The sequence below is a fragment of the Apodemus sylvaticus genome, chromosome 1 (genome assembly GCF_947179515.1).
Source record: "Apodemus sylvaticus chromosome 1, mApoSyl1.1, whole genome shotgun sequence".
NCBI lineage: Eukaryota > Metazoa > Chordata > Mammalia > Rodentia > Muridae > Apodemus > Apodemus sylvaticus.
This window is the reverse complement of record NC_067472.1, coordinates 182,188,961-182,209,100: the sequence shown is the minus strand read 5'-3', so window position 1 is coordinate 182,209,100 and position 20,140 is coordinate 182,188,961. Positions and strand designations below refer to the sequence as shown.

At 50.0% G+C, this 20,140-nt stretch overlaps 1 protein-coding gene across 1 annotated transcript; it reads right to left on the bottom strand.

Moving 5' to 3' along the window:
• Nucleotides 1-6,604: 6,604 nt before the first annotated feature.
• Upk1a (uroplakin 1A) lies at nucleotides 6,605-17,961 on the bottom strand. Its single transcript, XM_052179559.1, has 7 exons — nucleotides 17,881-17,961; nucleotides 15,319-15,519; nucleotides 12,407-12,481; nucleotides 12,178-12,285; nucleotides 8,708-8,887; nucleotides 7,272-7,355; nucleotides 6,605-7,149 (listed from the first exon to the last, which is right to left on the bottom strand). The coding sequence occupies exons 1-7, from the start codon at nucleotides 17,959-17,961 to the stop codon at nucleotides 7,105-7,107; spliced, it is 774 nt and encodes a 257-aa protein (XP_052035519.1). The 3' UTR covers nucleotides 6,605-7,104.
• Between the last annotated feature and the right edge of the window lie 2,179 nt (nucleotides 17,962-20,140).

Below are 20,140 nucleotides of genomic sequence, written 5' to 3'. Positions count from 1 at the left end.
TCTCCAGGTTCTCCCAGCTTGTCTCAGTCCCTACCTGGCCTACCCTGTCCCAACCCAGTACTTTCCAGCCCAGGGGCTGGGCTGCTCTTCCCCCAGAGGCTATATAATCCAGACATTCTGGCCTTGTCTCTCCACACTGCACCTGAACCGTTGATTTCCCTGGCCTTGGTCATCGGAGCCGATGAACTCACCCAAGAGCAGCTTCCCAGTAAACCTGCATTTAATATAATCTAGCTTAAACTGGCTCACTTCGCTGCTGGAGAAATAATTTATCACCCACCACCCTCCCACCCACCTCTACCCCACCATCCTAAGAGAATGTCAGGGGTTCTTACTCTCCCAACCTCTTCCCTTGAGACAAGCTCTCTCACTGCTCGTGGAGCTAGGCTCCCAGCTGGCCAGCCCCAGCGATCCTCCTGTCTCACCCTCCTATGCCCATCCCATGGTAGTTGGGTTGTAGGCACAGTGTACCACCACTGGCTTTTTTACAAGGGCTCAGGGGATTTGAACTCAGGTCCTCCAGATCGTACAACATACACTCTTGCCCTCTGAGTAGATCTCCCTAGTCCCAGGGTATAGGTTTTTGAGTGTTTGGATTTTAGGCTTGGATCTAGTCCTGAAGAATTGGCCTAATCAGATCCTGTCTCAGAGAGAGAGGGACAGAGACAGACAGAGAGAGAGAGACAGAGACAGACAGAGAGACAGAGAGAGAGATTTATGTCTCCCAGGTTGTTTAAGGATGAGGACTGGAAGGGTATAATCTTCAGTCCCCATCTAGTGGCACTTTTGAAGTGTAATAGGATCATAAAAACACTTATTTCATTAATGGATTAATCTGTTGATGAATTCATGGATGAATTGGCTATGAGGTACTGAGTCCCGGCTGTGGGAAGTGGGTCACTGGGAGTATGCCTCTGAAGGGTGTATCTTATGGGTTCTTTCCTTCTAGCTGACCATCCTCGGTGTCAGATTTGCATGGTGTGATGTTTTGAACAAGACATGTCCTCCATAGGCTCAGGTATTTGAATACTTCTCCCCATTTGGTGAGGTTGTTCGGAGAAGTCGTGGGGAGGTACAGTTTTGCTGAAGGAAAGACAACACTGGGGGGCAGGCTTTGAGAATGTAAAGTCTCCCCTCGAATTTCCAGCTGGAGATGTGATGTCTCAGCTTCTGGCTCTGGCTGATGTGAATACCACACCTCCTCCCTCCATGAGAGATTCTTATCCCTTAAAACCAAAAGCCCAAATAAACATTTTCTTCTGTACACTGCTGTGGCCATAGTGCTTCGCCACAGCAACAGGAAAGTCATTTACACACACAGCAAGTATAGGTAATGACTAGCCACTGAGAAATCTGACTGGCCCACATGTCTCCTGTTATCATATTGCTTAGGGTCCAGCTCAGGGCTTTGTGTATGCTAGGCAAGTGTTACACTATGATCATACACAGAGACACACATACACACAGACCCCCGCCCTTTTTTTCTTTTTTGATACCAGTTTCTCTATGTAGCCCTGGTTGTCCTGGAACTCTCTCTGTAGACCAGACTGGCCTCGAACTCAAAGATCTGCCTGCCTCTGCCTCCTGAGTGCTGAGTTTAAAGGCAGACACCACCAACCGCCTGGCATCTGCTCCCCCCTTTAAATGAGAGACAGGGTTTTATTATGTAGCCCAAGCTGGTTTCAAACTTGAAATCACCAGTGTTGGGTTAACCAGCAAGTGCCACCACACCTGGCTTTGAAAGTAAATTTTATAAAGGGAGAGACAGGTCTGATTTGTATTCTCTTGGGTCCTCAAAGCCCAGAACAGTGTTTGTCTGTTTATCCCTCTATGTAGCCCTGGCTGTCTGAGAATTCACTATGCAGAGTAAGCTGATCTTACACTCACAGAGGTTCACCTGTCTCTAAAGTGGGCCCCACTACTCCTTGTTTTGTTTTTTTTGTTTGTTTATTTATTTATTTTTGTTTGTTTTTCTGAGACAGGGCTTCTCTGTATAACCCTGGCTGTCCTGGAACTCACTCTGTAGACCAGGCTGGCCTTGAACTCAGAAATCCGCCTGCCTCTGCCTCCCAGGTGCTGGGATTAAAGGCATGTGCCACCACCACCCGGCTTGGTTCCTCCCCCCTCCCTCCCACCCCCTCCTCCCCAGCCCCAGAGACAGGGTTTCTCTGTGTAGCCCTGGCTGTCCTGGAACTCACTCTATAGACCAGGCTGGCCTCGAACTCAGAAATCCTTCTGCCTCTGCCTCCCACATGCTGTGTTTTGTTTTTAAATAGGGTTTTCTCGTCTCTATGTAGCCCAAGGTGGCCCCAAACTCCGTGTATAGCAGACTGGTGTTGAACTCTTGACCCTCCTACCTCTGTCTCCTGGATCCTGCATTAAAGGTGTGTGCCAGTACGCCTAGCCAGTCACTGCTTTTCAGGTCTCTCCTTGTGAATATGTACCTGCTCACACTTCTCCGTCACCATTCAGGTTCACAGCAGCAGCGGACCGGACCGGGTTGGGTAAAGGGATGTGAGTTTTACATTTGAACGAAAACCACCGCCACCACCACCTAACTTGCTTTCACGGGTGAAGTAGAAACGGTTTGTGCCCTGCTTGGCTGCTGTGTGCCACGGCATTATTCTTTCTCTTCTGAGTTCACTTGAGAGGCTCAGAGGCTCGGTGGGGCAGGAAAAGAGATAAGCATGGGGAAGTGGCAAGGGCCTGGGCCGAGTGGGCCCCTCCACGTCAGGTGACCAATTAGACCGGGTGCCGAGGAAGCCAAAGCTGGTTAGAGATGGAGGAACCATACAGTCATGCGAAGGCTGGAGGATTGCAAGATGCAGACACGGGGTGGTACCTGTCCCTCCTAAGATCCCTGTTCTGACCCCGCTCTCACCTCTCTGTTCCCCTCTTACCCACAGGCACTGGTCTCTGGGCAAGGGCCCAGGAAGGAGAAACCTGTCCTGCCAGCCCAGGCTGTCTCCACCCAGGCATTGTTGTCCGCCCTGCTGAGCCACTCAAGCGGGTATGTGGACCAGAGGAGCCAGAGAGAGTGGTGGCACAACCCTGGACAGATACAGGGGTCTGCCTGCCCCCTCCCCCAGAGGCACCCTAAAACGCCCATCTCCAGCAAGGCCTGGCTTCTCTGAACTGCTTAGGACAAGCTCAGAAATGCTTGGCAGAATAATTCTTCCCTCCCTTTATGTTTTGCACAGCCAGCAATGGCGCATTTTTAAAAACTCCCTAAACCTTAAATGTTTGGCACTGGGCAGATGGCTCAGTGCGGATGACGCTTGTGGCTCAATCTTGAGGATCTGAGCTCAGATCCCCAGCACCCATACAAAAGCTTTCTTTTTATAAAAATTACTTTGGACAGTGTTGGGCTGGAGAGATGGCTCAGCGGTTAAGAGCACTGATGCTCTTCCAGAGGTCCCGAGTTCAATTCCCAGAAGCCACATGGTGGCTCACAACCATTGTATTGGGATCTGATGCCCTTTTCTAGTGTGTCTGAGGACAGCGACAGTGAACTCACATGCATAAAATAAATAGGGCCGGAGAGATGGCTCCGCCGTTAAGAGCACTCATGCTCTTCCAGAGACCCTGAGTTCAATTCCCAGCAACCACATGGTGGCTCACAACCATCTGTAATGGAATCTGATGCTTCCTTCTGGGGTGTCTGAAGACAGCAACAGTTTATTCATATAAATAATAAATAAATAAAACGTTAGAAAAAAATAAATCTTTTTTTTTTTAAAAAATGGAAATGTCAAAATATCTACGAAATAAAGTTAAGCCCCCAGGTGATGCCGGCACGCACCCGGGCGTCTTTGTTTCTTCCCCACTGGACTGGGCGGGACTCTTTCTTGATAACAAAGCAGAATGAAGATGATTGGGTGACCAGCATGCAGGTGAGTCTCAAGTCTCCATCCTTTCTTGATCTCTCGAGTTCCGGGAAAACGTACAAGTACTACAATGCCCATTTATCTTGTAACCCATTTTGTGTTTGTTTGTGTATTGCTTTGAGATAGAGCCTCATGTAGCCCAGGCTGGCCACTAATGTACTCACAACCTTAACTCCTGGTCGGTCCGCCTTCCGGGGACTGGGATCAGGGCTGGGTGTCACCATACTTCTGTCAGCATTCCATCTGGTAACCATGGGTTGAGAGAAACCCAGGCCTCAGAATGAAAAGGGCTACAAGGGGCTGGAGAGACGGCTCAGAACTTACAAGCACTGGCTGCTCTTCCAGAGGGCCTGGGTTTAGTTCTTGGCACCCACATGGTGGATCACAACTATAACTCCAGTTACAGGGGACCTGACACCCTTTTCTGACCTCCAAGAGCACTGCGTGTATGTACGCAGACAAACATGCAAGCCAAGAAGCCATACACATAATATAAATCATCTAAAATAATAGTTAAAAAGCCGGGCGGTGGTGGCACATGGCTGTAATCCCAGCACTTGGGAGGCAAAGGCAGGTGGATTTCTGAGTTCGAGGCCAGCCTGGTCTACAGAGTGAGTTCCAGGACAGCCAGGACTACACAGAGAAACCCTGTCTCGAAAACCAAAAGAAAAAGAAAAAAAAATAATAGTAAAAAACCATCTGGTGGTTGTGCCCCAGGCCTTTAATCCCAGCACTTAAGGAAGCAGAGGCAGGCAGATCTCTGAGTCTACAGAGTGAGTTCCAGGACAGCCAGAGCTACACAGAGAGACCCTGTTTCAAGAAAACAAAACAAAACAAACAAACAAAAATAAATAAGTCTAATAGTCTTTCATCCCAGCACTTGGGAGGCAGAGGCAGGTGGATCTCTGAGTTTGAGGACAGAGTGAGTTCCAGGATAGCCTGGGCTATACAGAGAAACCCTGTCTCAGAAAAAAAAAAAAAAAAAGAAAGGAAGAAAAAAGAAAAAAGTGATGTTAGTTGGGTAGGTACGGTGACTCTGTGGGTGAAGACTGGTCAAACCGTGGGACAAACAGCTGAGGTGCCTATTCAACATATCAAAGTGACGGGATCTGGCAGCTAGGTCCTCTCAGTCCCTACCTCTGGTTTCCGGGTATGGCCTGCATACACCACCTCCTAACATAAACTCCAGGCCAGAGACTGGACTGCCCTCCCCCAGTTGCCCTTCCCTATACAGTGCAGCCATTTTGGTTACCTGCTCCTGTTTTACCATTTGCCCTCCCGGCTTCCCCTCCCCTTTCCTCACAAAGCTCAGGGTCGTGTATACTCAGACTCTCCCGGACAGGCGGACGGGCGTCTCTGACTCTGACTATGCTCATGTTCAATCTATGATAAAGTTTCTCCTCCACTATACCTGACAGCTATCATCTCCTTCCTTTTCTCTTCTTCTTTCCTTCCTTCCTTCCTTCCTTCCTTCCTTCCTTCCTTCCTTCCTTCCTTCCTTCTTTCCTTCCTTCCTTCCTTCCTTTCTTCCTTCCTTTCTCTTTTTTTCTTTTACTTTTTTCTTTTTCTTTTTGGTTTTCTGGGTTTGATTTTTTTCAAGACAGGGTTTCTCTGTGTAGCTAGCCCTGGCTGTCCTGGAACTCACTCTGTAGACCAGGCTGGCCTCGAACTCAGAATCCTCCTGCCTCTGCCTCCCAGAGTGCTGGGATTACAGACATGTGCCACCACCGCCCGAGAACCTGAGTTCAGGGCTGGAGAGATGGCTCAGCGGTTAAGAGCACCATCTGCTCTTCCAGAGGTTCTGAGTTCAATTCCCAGCAACCACATGGTGGCTCACAACCATCTGTAATGGAATCTGATGCCCTCTTCTCACATACATAAAATATATATATTAAAAAAAAAGAATCTGAGTTCAGATCTCATATTTAAAACATCAGTGACTCCAGTACTGGCTGGAAAAGAGAAGGGAGGGTGGGCGGGGCTCACTGGCCAGTCAAGTAACCTGGGGGGGGGGGCACTGTTGGGCTCCAGGTTCAGTGAGACTCTGTCTTAAGGGAAGAGGGGGAGGGGCAGGGAAAAACACTCCTAGGGCCTTTGAGTATGTACACACACACAGAGCCTGTAGTACACACACACACACACACACACACACACAAAGAACCAAAGAGAAAAATTCAAAACCTTTCTGGAAACCAAGACAGCACTCCTGTATGCAGACATGCCTGAAGCTAGCCATTTTGAACCAATGGTGTGCGCCAGAAAACCCCACGTGATGCCTCATGGATGCTAGATTTCAGCCACCCCCTTACTCCCTTCTGAAGTCTTACTCACTCACCCTTGTCCCCAAAAGAAAACACACTCAGGCTGGGCGGAATGCTGCTGGCCTGGAACACCAGCATTCCAGAGGTGAGGACAGGAAGGGGAGGAGATTGTAGGTCTCACAGGTAACCTCTCAGTGGGGAGGCAGCTGCAGTGGGATCACCTTGGCTGCAAGGTTAGCCAGGAATTACATACATACATACATACACACACACATACATACACACATACATACACACACATACATACACACATACATACACATATACATACACACATATATGTATGTATATATGTATATATACACACACCACACACACAGACACACTCATACATTCCAGAGACAGTTTGGGGTTCAGAATAAGACCTCATCTCAAACGGAACGGAACAAACTCCTCTTCTCATTCAGTCAGCCAGTATTTATTGGATATCCCTGGTCCATGCTCAGACACATGTTGGGGTGCTGGTGGGGACCCCCACAATGACCACAGCAGAATGTGCTTATAGCAGTCTAAGCGCTTATACAAACCACCGAGCAACAGCGGCTATGCCTACAAGAAGTTCTGGAAGCCAGAGAGAAGGGCATGATGGGCTGTCAGCCGCCAGGAAGGGCCTCTGCGGACAGGATATGCTGTCAGTAGATCAGCCAAGTGAAGCAAGGTCAAGAGGGCCGGGGCACACAAATCCAGGGCCAGGGGCACAGGGAGGGTCCAGGGCAGCTCCTACATCTAGAAAGGGATGCTGGGATTGCAAGAAGGGAGACCGGAGGGAGGTGGACCGGCTGGGTTGCAGCTGAGGAACACGGAGGGAGGTCGGGTGGGGAGGAGGTTGAGGATGTCCCAGTGCTGCAAAGGCAGGAGCTCCGGGCAGCGGTGCATCTCCCGTCTTCCCTTCCTCCTCAGAGCGTGGTGTAGAAATACATGGCTATCAGCATCACAGGGAGCTGGGTGGGCAAATGAGACGATTGGGCGCTCTAGCCCAAACCCGCATCTCTCTCCCCCAAGCCCACGCCCACGGACACCCAAGGCTCCCTCCCCCACAGCCCACAGGTGTCCCATTTCTCACTGTCCACATCAAGATGGCAAAGCCAAACCACGATATGCCCCACGTGTAGCTGTCAATGGCATGGCCGATGTGCTCGAAGCAGCCCTGGAGAGAGGGACAGCGGGGGCTTGTGAAAATGCGACCCGAGGCTGGTGGGCGACCCTTTTCTTCCCTTTGCCTTGGTTTCCCCATCTTTGCAATGGGAATTTTGGCCATGTCTGACTTCCGAGACCCTTAGCCAGGACAGTGCTATTGAACCCGCACACACTCCCTCCCCCTCCCCCCCCCCGCCCCCGCCCCGCCCCAAGCCCCGGAGGCAGCAGGTTTTCCGTTCTCAGGGCAGCGGTCGGTTATGTTGGTTATGTTCAGCCTGGCTTTCTGTGCTACCCATAAACCTCAGGGATTCCAGCTTTAGGGTTCATCTCCTTCTAATGAAGCCTGCTCAGTAGAGACCAGGACGAGCAAGATGAGAGCGAGCCCTGTACCAGGGTCACCTTCCCGGATCCTGTCACGAAGCAGCTGGAGCAAACGTTCAGAGCATGGGACCCTCTCGGATGCGATCGAGTCTGGAGCTAGCTCTGCCCTTTGTAGAACGCAGACACGATTCTGGTTCTCTGAGCCCCAGTTTTACAATCTGCTAACTTTTTGGTGATGGGGTGCCCTGGGACACCTCCCCTCCGAGCCAGATCTAACAGGCTGACTTGTAGCCACATGTACCACCACGCACAGCTGTTATTATTCTTAATATTGCCCAGGCTGGCCTCAAACTGGCAGCGGTCCTCTGCAAGTAGATTATCCACTGTACCTGGGATTGAATCCACGACCTTCCTTCCGCGTTTAGGAAAGCCAGTCTCACTAAGCCACGCCCTCGGCCCCTCCCTGTCGGGGGAATTCTAGGTAGGTGCTCTAGCACTGAACCCTAGTCTTGACTCCTTTTTACTTTTTTTTTTTTTTTTTTTTTTTCTTCGAGACAGGGTTTCTCTGTGTAGCACTGGCTGTCCTGGAACTCACTCTGTAGACCAGGCTGGCCTGGAACTCAGAAATCCACCTACCTGCCTCGGCCTCCCAAGTGCTGGGATTAAAGGCGTGCGCCACCACTACCCCGTTCCTTTTTACTTTTGAGGCAGGCAGGAGCTTTCGAAGTTACTCGGGCTGGCCATGAACGTATGGCCAAACTACCTCAGTTTACTAAGCGGGCAAGGTGACAGGGCGCAAAAGCAAGGCCCCGCTCCAGCACTGATAACATTCCTGTGGCTTCTTTCATTCCCAGCCAACCAGCTGCAGACATCGGGTCGGAATCAGCGCGCCCCTGTGCATCCAGTTAACCCAGACAAAGAGATGGGAGGACCAGGGAGAAGGGAAGGAAAGAAAAGGCCAGAGAGGAGAGGCAGGAAGACAGCGAGACAGGCAGGCAGCAGAAGGAGAAAGGGAAGCAAACAGACGGCAAAGAGACGCACCTTGGTAAACAGGTAGTCCATGTGGCCTACTCGGCAGCCATCTTCATTGATGGGGATGAAGTTCCCTGTCCGACGACAGCACAGTGGGGGCCATGGGAACACCACTTCCGGGGTGGCTGCCCGGAAGGCTGATGTGTAGTTCACCCAGTCCATGGGGCCAGATGTGCCACAACACTCTTGCTGGAGAAACAGCCAGGGTTTAGGCAGGGCTAGAGGTGAAGTTGTGCGCACGCATGTGTGTAAGCCAGTAAGCTAATAAATTTGGCCCAAACCATTGCTGATAACCGCGCTGACAAGTTAGATTTGGGGGGCTGGGAGGGCAAGCAGTTAAGAGCACCTGCTGCTCTTCAAGAGGATACAAATTCACGTCCCAGCACCCATGTTGGGTGGCTCACAACTACCAGTAACTCCAGCTCCAGAGGATTGGATGTCCTGTTCTGGCTTCTATGAGGACCCCACCCAAGCATGCATACAACACAGGCACTCATATGCACATATAACACAGACACTCATATGCACATATAACACAGACACTCATATGCACATATAACACAGACACTCATATGCACATATAACACAGACACTCATATGCACATATAACACAGACACTCATATGCACATATAACACAGACACTCATATGCACATATAACACAGACACTCATATGCACATATAACACAGACACTCATATGCACATATAACACAGGCACTCATATGCACATATAACACAGACACTCATATGCACATATAACACAGACACTCATATGCACATATAACACAGGCACTCATATGCACATATAACACAGACACTCATATGCACATATAACACAGACACTCATATGCACATAACAATTTTTTTCTTCTTTTTTCTTTTCTTTTTTCTTTTTTTCTTTTTTTGTTTTTTTTTTTGTTTTTTCGAGACAGGGTTTCTCTGTGTAGCCCTGGCTGTCCTAGAACTCACTCTGTAGACCAGGCTGGCCTCGAACTCAGAAATCCGCCTGTCTCTGCCTCCCAAGTGCTGGGATTAAGGGTGTGCGCCACTACCACCTGGGTCACATAACAATTTTTAAATCACATTTTATAAAAGGCAGATTTATGGCATTTCTCAACCCACCAAGTGGTTTGTTATAGCTTTTGAGACAGGGTCTCACTGTGTCACCCAGGTTAGTTTCAAACTGGTGGCTGCCTGCCTGAGTCTCCCAAGTGCACCAAGGATTCCAGTGGTGCATCACAATGTCCAGCTCAAATGAGCATTTTATTAGAAACCCTTCAGACATAGTTTGGTTTCTGGGCCCCTGGGGACTTGGGCTGAACTGAGTGGGATCCTTCTTCTTCTTCTCCTTCTCCTTCTCCTTCTCCTTCTCCTTCTCCTTCTCCTCCTCCTCCCCCTCCCCCTCCCCCTCCCCCTCCCCCCTCCTCTTCCTCCTCCCCCCCTCCTCCCCCTCCCCCTCCCCCTCCTCCTCATCCCCTTCTTCTTTCTCCTCTTCCTCTTCCTCCTCCTCCTTTTCTTCTTCTTTTGCAATATTATATTGGATGCAATTAAGACTGTAGCTTTGCCAAGCTGAGTGGTGAACACCTTTAATCCCAACACTCAGGAGACAGAGACAGGTAGATCTCTAAGCCAGCCTGGTCTAGAATGAGTTCCAGGATAGCCTGGGCTACACACAGAGACCCTGTCTTGGAAAAAGAAAAAAAAAAGAAACAAAAAGAATAGAAAAGAAAAGAAAGCAGTTTCTGAGGTAACTATGGTCTTGTCTCAGAGACCTGGAATCTCTGAACTGAGGTGGAATCAGAAGAATGGGGATTTCAAAGTCATCCTTGGGTGACTGAGACCCGAGGACTGGTCTGGACTACAGGAAACTGTTTTAAAAGTGCTTTGAGGGCTGGGTGTAGCAGAATATGCCTGTGTTGATTCAGTACTTGAGAGGTGGAAACAGAGGATTAGAAGTTCAAGACCTGCCTCGGCTTTAGAATAAGTTTCAGTCTAGGTTGGCTGTTCTGAAAGTGTGGCTTTGTTTTTGTTGTTGTTGTTAGTGGTGGTGGTGGTTTTGGGGTTGTTGTTGTTGTTTGCTTGTTTGATCTGGTTTTTTGGAGACGGAGTTTCTCTGTGTAGAACTCCAGCTGTCCTGGAACTCACAGAGATCGGATTGCCTCTGCCCCCCACCCCCCAGTGCTGGCATTGACGTTCTATCCCACCATGCCCAGCTTGTGTCATTGTTTGGCTGGTTTTGGAGATAAAGTCTCACCATCTCACCGTGCAGCCCTGGCTGGTCTTGAATTTACCAGCTCTACCTGCTGGGTTAAGGCATGAGCCACCACACTGGGCTGGCCTTGACCTCTTGTCTTAAAACAAATAATAAACAGGGCTAGAGAACTGGCTCAGAGGTCAAGGACACAGGGTGCTTTTGCAGAGGTCCTGGGTTCGTTTCCATCACCGATGTTAAGAGGCTCGCAGCCACCTGGGACTCTAGTTCCAGGGGATCTGATGCCCATTCTGGTTCCAGGGCAGTGCGTGCACAGGTACACAGCATGCAAAACACTCATACATATAAAATCGGGGTAAAATTTTTTTCTTTCTATTTTTGTGTGCCTCTTTGTGTGGTTTGTGTGTTTTTGCATGTGTGGGGTGTTGCACATGTGTGCACATGCATGTAGAAGTCTAAAGTTGAAGTAAAGAACCCTCCTAGGATGATTCTTCCATCTCGTTTTTTAAGGCAGTGTGTCCCTACCAACGCAGAGCCTTCCGATCTGGCCAGTCTAGTTAATTGGCTTGTTCTGGAGGTGAAGGCTTGGGGTGCGGGGTGTCCCCGGCCTCTGCCTCCTGAGGTTGAAATTACATGCCCAGTCCTCAGGTATCTGGGTTTCAGGAGATCTGAATTCTGATCCTCTCACTTGTAGAACAAACATCTAACCACTGAGCCATCTCCCCAACCCTCAATAAATACATTTTAAAATGTAATAAAGGAGTCCCATGTGGTGGACCGGGGCTGTAATCCTAGCTACTCGGGAGATTCAAGAACTGCCTGGGCTACAGAGTGAATTGAAGGGAAGCCCAGATAACTCATGGTGACCCTATTTCAAAAGTTAAAAGAGAGAGACAGAGACACAGAGAGAGACAGAGCGATGGGCCGTAGGGTAGTATATAGCTAAGCAGTAGAGCCCTTCCTAGAAGGTATGAGGTCCTGGAGTCCATCCCTAGCAACATATACAGCTTTGTTTTGGGAGAACAGTAGGCTCACGGCTAGCCTGGGCTACCTAGTAAAGGCTGTTTTGGTTCTATTATGATTCATCCTCATAATAGAGGAGAATCACCTTCAGTATTTCAATGCACACAATCCTGAAAGGGGTGGGGGACTTCTTTTCTGGATCCGTTGTCTACAAAACTGTAGTGACCAAAGGCATTCCTACCCCACCTCAGTCCCCTGAGTGGAAATATTCATTCTGCCAGTGAGTACACAGGGCCCAACCCACCTCAATCATGATCCGGTCCCAGAGGCGGGTTAGCTCCTGGCCCTGGTCGGTGTCTGCACTGTAGTAGGTCAACATTTGCTTGGTTATCAGGGAAGGGTTGGACACCATCTGAGGAGGAAGGACAGGGAAGAGCAGGCCTGGGCCTCCGTATGACCCGCAACCGAACACTCACCACCACCACCACGCCCACTCCCGGCATCATTCCGCCCCCCACCCCGCCCACGCTCACGTAGTCGCGGTGGGTGTAGGAGGTGATGCAGGAGGCACACTCGAATATGTAGACAATGAGCATCAGCAGCAGGTACTGCAGAGAGAGCAGGGGCGGCCCTTAGTGCAGAGGCGGACGCCCACGCCTAGGTGCCTTGGGCCATATTAAAACGCTTTCTTTCTTTTTTTGAGACTATGTAGACCTCTCTGGTAGCCTGGAAATCACTACATGTAGACCAGGCTGGTTTCAAATTTACAGAAATTTGCACCCCTCCCACACCACCAAGAGGCAGGATTAAAGATGTACCGTTACACCCAGCCCCAAACAGAACCTTGCTCAGAGGGAGAGTGATCCGCAGCATGTATAAGATTCTGGGTTCGGTCCCCAGCACGCTAACCAAACCTGGTCTACAGAGTGAGCTCCAGGACAGCCAGGGCTATACAGAGAAACCCTGTCTCAAAAAAAAACCAAATCAAAAAAAAAAAAAAAAAAAGAAAGAAAGAAAGAAAGAAAGAAAGAAAGAAAAAAGAAAAGAAAAGAAAAGAAAACTGGACACTCAGTCGGTCAGTCAGTAGTGGTTCACACCTTTAATTCCAGCACTCAGAGGCGGGGCAGGAGATCTCTGAGTTCGAGGCCAGCCTGGTCTATAGAGCAAGGTCTAGGACAGAGACCCTATCTCAAAAGAATACAACAAACAAACAAACAAAAAAGTAGTTAGATTGACTTTCAGGCTTTGATTAAATTACTATCACAGGAGTATGTGACTACGGGTGAGGGAGAAAGGGTGAGGGAGAAAGGCAGAAAGGCGGGAGAACCGAGAGAGCAGCTGGGCGTGGCAGTGCACAGCTGGAGTCTCAGCACTTTAGGTGGAAGCAGGCGGACACCAGAGGGAGTAGCCAGATCTTCACCGTGAGATAACAGAAGGCGGAAGGGATTGCTGAGGAAGCCCTACAGTTAATAGCTCCATTTTATACACAATAAGGCCCGCGTCTACCAAACCCGCGCCCCTCCCAGTCCCCGCCCTGCGCTGTTTTCTGACTGCCAGACACTGCTGCCCCCTTCTGGCCACAGGACCCTTGCTCATGCTGCCCTGTCCACCAGAGACACTCTGCCCCCACCCCACCTGCTTTTTTGGCATCTGCTGGCTGTGGAGTTTCATCCCCGGCTCCCTTCACTACCCCAGATCAAAGGGATGTTTAAGTTGCTCTCAGTGTTCCTTGTTCAATTAACATTTGTTGACTAAGTGGTAATTCTGGGAGCCAAAGGTCCCTCCTCAGCAGAGTGAGCCCTGAGCTGTTCCCGTGAGACCCCTGGCAGAGGCAGTGGCCTCCTTTGAGCTTCGGGTTTATTTCCCTGCCTGGTAAATGAGTTTAAAAAGCCAGTTTCTGCCAGGCGGTGGTGGCGCACGCCTGTAATCCCAGCACTTGGGAGGCAGAGGCAGGTGGATTTCTGAGTTCGAGGCCAGCCTGGTCTACAGAGTGAGTTCCAGGACAGCCAGGGCTACACAGAGAAACCCTGTCTCGAAAAAACCAAATCCAAAAAACCAAAAATAAATAAGTAAATAAATAAATAAATAAATAAGCCAGTTTCTTGCGGCTTCCGGGAAAACTGAAGGCTCATTGAATGTGTCAGGGATCAAACGCGTGGGCCTTCCCGAGCCTGGCAGTTTAGTTCCAAGCGGTCCCGGTTTACACAGTTTCCTGAAGGCCAACTGAAGCACGGCGAGACCCTGCCTCAACTCGGAACAAGAAGAGGATGATGGGCTGGCGCGCTGTGCTGGCGCACACCCATAATCCCAACAGGGGGGAGGCCGAGGCGCCTCGTGGGAGAAGACAAATGGGGCGGGGCAGAAGAGAAGGCTTGGTGAAGGCCTTTTACTGCTTTTGCAGAGGACCCTAGTTCAGCGCCTGTGCCGCCCTCACCCCCCAATCAGGCTACTCACAACCACCTGCAACTCCAGCTTCAGGGGATTCAACTCCCTCCTCTAGTTTCCTTGGACACTGAACAAGTGTGCACGCGCGCGTGCTTGCACACACACACACACACACACACACACGCACATTCACGCACCAATAAAAAAAATACAATCAACCTTAAACACGAACTAGCATGGAGTCAAGAGCGGATGGATTCAAACACAACTGGGCTGTGTGATCCCCGATAAGCGTCGCCACCTCTCTGAACCTCAGTTTCAATTGTCTGTCGAATAGTGTAGAGGTCATGACGGTGGTGGCATTTCATGACAGGCCGTGTAACATAAATGAACTCATCTGTGTGCACTGCTCAGCTCCTGGCTTGGGTTGCATGCTTGGCAAACGAGAGCTGTGTTATTACAATTTTTGTTGTTACTGCTGCCACAACTCAGGACCACAGACCTTGGAAACCAAATAATTGGGTTCAAATCCATGTATATATGTATGTATATATGTATATGTGTATGTGTGTATATGTGTATATCTGTATATGTGTATATTTGTATGTATATATGTATATGTGTATATATAATTATGTATATATGTACATGTGTATATATGTATATGTATATATGCGTATATATATGTGTGTATGTATATGTGTATATATGTATGCAGGTATATATATGTGTATATATGTATGTGTATATATGGGTATATGTATGTGTATATATGTATGTATGTGTATATGTGTATATTTGTGTGTATATACATATATATGTATATATTGCTTTTAGGAGCCTCCTAGAGGCTGTGCTGAACATCCCTCTCCTCCTTGCACCCCAGGTTCCTCTGTACAACGGGGGCGACAGCTGGAGTTAAGTCATGGTACCAGGGTGTGGTGGATGAAATGGCGTTTTCGAGGTCTTTAAGCGAGGTGCCATGAATGAGTCACACTCGTGGCCCCGATGTCACCCACGATTGATGGCCCGTGCCACCATCCCTGTCCTGGGCTCTCACCGTGAGGATCATGTACCGGCGCCGGCAGAGCGCAGCTCCTACACCAAAGCTGGCCACCACGAAGAAGGAGAAGCCGCAGAAGATGGCGATCCAGGCGCCAGCGAAGACGTCATCCTTGCCTGAGACGCCCATCAGTGGGTACACGCGGTACTGGTCCGCCGTTACCCACACTGTCTCCGCGAACAGGGCCAGGCCTGACAGCTGGGCAGGGAAAGGTTAGTCCAGGGTTGTGAGAGTCTCCAGAATGCAGGCCTTTCCTGGGCCACAGCTTCCCATGCCCCCTGGGGTAAAGCGGGCCTGGAAGGGAGACGACTCACATCTTTATGACCAGCGATGGGGTGGATGAGGAAAAGCCAAGAAGGAAGAGAAGGTGTAGCCAGGACCTCAGCCCCCACATCCCAGGGATCAGCTGCTTCAACAATAAAAATCTTGACAAGCAGGGTGGGCACAGGGGAACTGCTACGCCGGCCGCCATGCGTGGCGGCGCCATTCTGAGCATTTTATGGGTGGACCAACTCTTTAGTAGGTCAGTTCATCATCCTACAGGCGCTCTGTCCCGGGCAAGGCCAGGGCTGGCTAACAGGGCTATTCTCAGCAGCATTGTGACAAGGGGTGGAGGCCACATGGCAGCACCCATGTGGCTGTCAGATGCCTGGAGTCTGGTCATCTGTGGGCTTAGAGGCAGTGCGAGCCACTGAAGGGCAATCAGCAGGACAGGCTGCACCAGAAGAAGAACATGGGCTTATCTGGTCCTATCCACTGGTGTTTGCTTAAAGAAATTTCAGAAAGACTGGGGAATGTCTCTCCGTTGGTAGATCAAGCCCAGTCTTGTATGAACTGGGCCAGCAGGTGCACACCTGTGATCACAGCACTTGGAAGGTACAGACGGGAGGATCTAATATTAAAGGATATTCTTAGCGGTATAGGGGGTTGAAGGCTAGATTAGACTACATGAGAGAACTTCTCTCAAATATAGCAAAAAACAAGCCAGGTAGGGTGGAGCCCTGAATCCCAGCATTCCAGAGGCAGAGACAGATGAGATGGTCTCTGTGAGTTCGAGGACAACCTGGTCTACAAAGCGAGTACAGGACAGCCAGGTCTGGTTAGACTGAGAAACCCTGTCTTGGAAAAAAACAGACAAATGAAACAACACCACCACCACCAACAACAAATCTGATCACTACAGGGTTGTCGTGGGGACAGAGGAATGCTGAACTGTTCTCTGTGGTGCCAGGCATAATGGCATACACCTTTAGTCCCAGCATCTGGGAGGCAGAGCAGAGGTGGTGGATCTGTGTTTCAGCTACACAGAGAAACTCTGCCTTAAAAATCAAAGATGAAAAAGGAGGAGGAGAAAAAGAAGAAAGACAATTTCTCTGTGGATAGGCTTTGGTTGTTGTTTTGGGTTTTTGACATAAGGTCTCAGGCTATAGCCTAAAATGTAGTCTGGGGTGGTCTCAAACTCAAGGCAATCCTCCTACCTCAGCCTCCTCAGTGCCACAGATGTGTGCTAGCACATGGGGCTATTCTGTGGATATTTTCGATGGTGATAAAAGCTAACATTTGTGATGGCTCACTATGCACCAGGCATGTGATAAAACACTATTGTAGCCAGCTGTAATATCCTGTTGCTCTGCACCATACAAATAGTATACTTGTTTGCTAGATTCTCTTCCAAAAACATTAGTCTAGGAGCTGTTTGTATCCTCAAAGCATCCCTGTTCTCTCTCTCTCTCTCTCTCTCTCTCTCTCTCTCTCTCTCTCTCTCTCCTCTTCCTCCCCCTCCTCCCCTCTCTGATGAGAAAGTCAGGGGTCACAGAGGTGATACTGATGACCTCTGGTCCCAAAACTAGCAGAGCTGGGATATGAACCCAAGCCTGCTTGGCTCAGGGCAATGCCCAAGCATCACATAGTTCTCCTCTTTTAAAAACCAACGTCACAACATCAGCGGGACAGTGGGGGCACGTGCCTTTAATCCTAGAACCCAGGGGGCAGAGACAGGAGGATCTCTGAGTTCGACGCCAACCTGGTCTACAGCGTGAGTTCCAAGACTTGATATTACTTCTCAGCTTTTCTCATTCTCTCTCTCTCTCTCTCTCTCTCTCTCTCTCTCTCTCTCTCTCTCCCTCCCTCCCTCCCTCCCTCCCTTTGTCTCTCCCTCCCTCCCTCCCTCCCTCACTCTCTCCCTCCTTCTCCTCTCTCTAAACAGAATTTCACACGCTGTAGTCTAGATTGGCTTCAGACTCACAGCAATTCTCTGGCCTCAGCCTTCCAAAGCTGCGATTCCAGGGGTGCACCACTCTTCTTGTCTATCAAGTGTTTCCCCTGAATTATGGATGATTCTACACAGCATGAATGTACAATCCACAAGGAGGATTCAGTGACAGGCAAGGACGATTCACAGAGAACAGGTTGCTCCCTCTGTAAGGACAAGCAGCTGGGATCCCGTTAGGATCTGGGACTAGAGCCTACAGCACACAGGCCTGGGGTCTCAGCCCCACCTCAGGTCTGGGGATGCCCCTCCCCACCACACTTCCCTACTCCCACTATTGCGCCTCTCACCAGAATAATGATGTTACCCACGACCAGCAGCCCCACCACCACAGGAGACCCCTTCTCTCCCTCTGTCGCCGCAGAAGCCATCTTCCTGATGGGGACACAGAAGTGGGCAGAAGTTAGGAGGGCGGGAGGCAGGCTCCACTGTAGACCCCATCTGCCAGGAGATGCTCAGAGGCTGCAGAGCCCAGAGTCCCACAGCTGGGCAGTGAGCCTCCTACAGAAAAAGAGACGCTGTGCAGCCTCTAACTGCAGGGCAGCGGTTGCCTCCCCAGCCCCTGCCCTGTCAACCCCCAGAACTCCTCCTCACCTTCTCTACAGAAGCCTCTCTGGCCAGTCCCAGCTACAGCAGCTCCCTATATAAGGAGCCCAAACCCCTCCTTGAGCCAGTCTCCGTGGAGGAGGGGACAGCAGTTCAGCAGGCTGACCATGATAGTTTTTTTTTGAGTTGACACTCAAGTGATTTACAGACCTGAAATTCAGGATTGTGCGCCTGACTGGCCACTGGGGCAAGGTGATATATGTACCCAGAGCCTCTAATTCCCAGGCTGCAGCCGTGTAGAATGTTAAACACTTGATCTGTCTTTTCCAAGGTGCATGATGGGCTTTTCTGAGAGCAGGGATCAGACCCATGACAGAGCCTCATGGGAATCCCACATTAGAAAACTGCCTTCTTGCCAGGTGGTGGTGGCGGCGGGCGGCGCGGCGGCGGCGGCGCACGCCTTTAATCCCAGCACTCTGGGAGGCAGAGGCAGGCGGATTTCTGAGTTTGAGGCCAGCCTGGTCTACAGAGTGAGTTCCAGGACAGCCAGGGCTACACAGAGAAACCCTGTCTCAAAACAAAACAAAACAAAACAAAACAAAACAAAACAAAACAAAACAAAACAAAACAAAACAAAACAAAATTGCCTTCTGTAGCTTTGGAGGCCAGGAGCCCAGAGGGAGGACCAGAGACTACACCCCCCCGCCCCCCCCCGCACCCCCCCCCCCCCCCGCACACAGCAAAGGATCATGGGGTGGGCTCAAGGCAGGGCTGTGGGAGGGAATTAGGTAAAGGTTAAAGGCATGCTCAGATGTGATTGGTTATGGCTACAGAGGCAGCCGAGCACAGTTCTGGCGATAACACTGGGGGGGTGGGAGTGGGGGAGGGGTTGAGATAGGTATGGATGTATGAAGAAGGAGGAAGGAATGTGCTAGAAAAGGAAGGGGACATTTGGAATGGGTGTGGTGGGACAAAAGGAGCTCCTCTTTCCCCAGGATGCCCGTGCGCGCGCACGCGTGCGCGCACACACACATACACACACACACACACACACATTCTTCAGGCTGAAGAATGGAAGGGATCTAAATTCAAGCCAGACACAGTAGTGCACGCCTGTAATTGTAATCCCAGTAGTGGGGAGCCGTAGGCAAGGGGGATTAAGGGTTCGAGACCATCCTAAACTATAAAGGTAGAGGGGTGGGGTGAGGGAGTAGGAAGGAAAAACAAAAGAAAGCAAGAATTTCTAGGCTGAATTCCTGCTGTCTCCTCTGAGCAGCGCGACTAACTAAGCGCACATCTGCACGGTGCCTGCAGGACTGGGTCCTGGAGGTCAGGGAAGGCTTCGGAGGTGTGGTGGGCGGGTAGAGCCCGAGGGCTCTCGGACGGCGCCCCCTGGTGGTCTCTTAAAGCAAGAGCCGGGCCCCAGAAATTCTCCGGGGTTTTGTTAAATTCTCCTTCCCAGCGGTCCCTATCTATTGCAGAAGGTGGCAAAAAATTAGCACTTAAAATTCCCTTGTCAAGACACTGGGTTATCCAGCGTGTGAGATTAGGACAGGAGCATCTTGACTTCAGGATCATGCTCAGTTACCCTGCCTTGGTGTAGGCTTTTAATCCCGGCAGAGACAGGAGGATGGATCTCCATAAGTTCAAAGCCATCATGGCATCCGTAGTGTATTCCAAGTCAGCCATAGCTACTCAGTGAGACCCAGTCCCTAAAAAAAAACACCAGGCATTCCTGGTAAGAAAGCACATGCAGTGTTGCCAGTGTAACTGAAAATTAAGTTATCAGCCTCCTTTCTATTTAAAAATATCTGTTCTCTTCTAATTTACATCTATTTAAGGGCTTCCAAGAAAATCTAAGCAAAAATTCATGGGAAGAAATGACTTTTAGTTAAAATAATTTGCTAAACAACTGGTGTGTGTGTATGTGTGTGTGTAAAAATTTATTTTATTTTTGCAACAGTCTCTCTACACAGCCCAGGCTGTCCCTAAAACACACTCTGC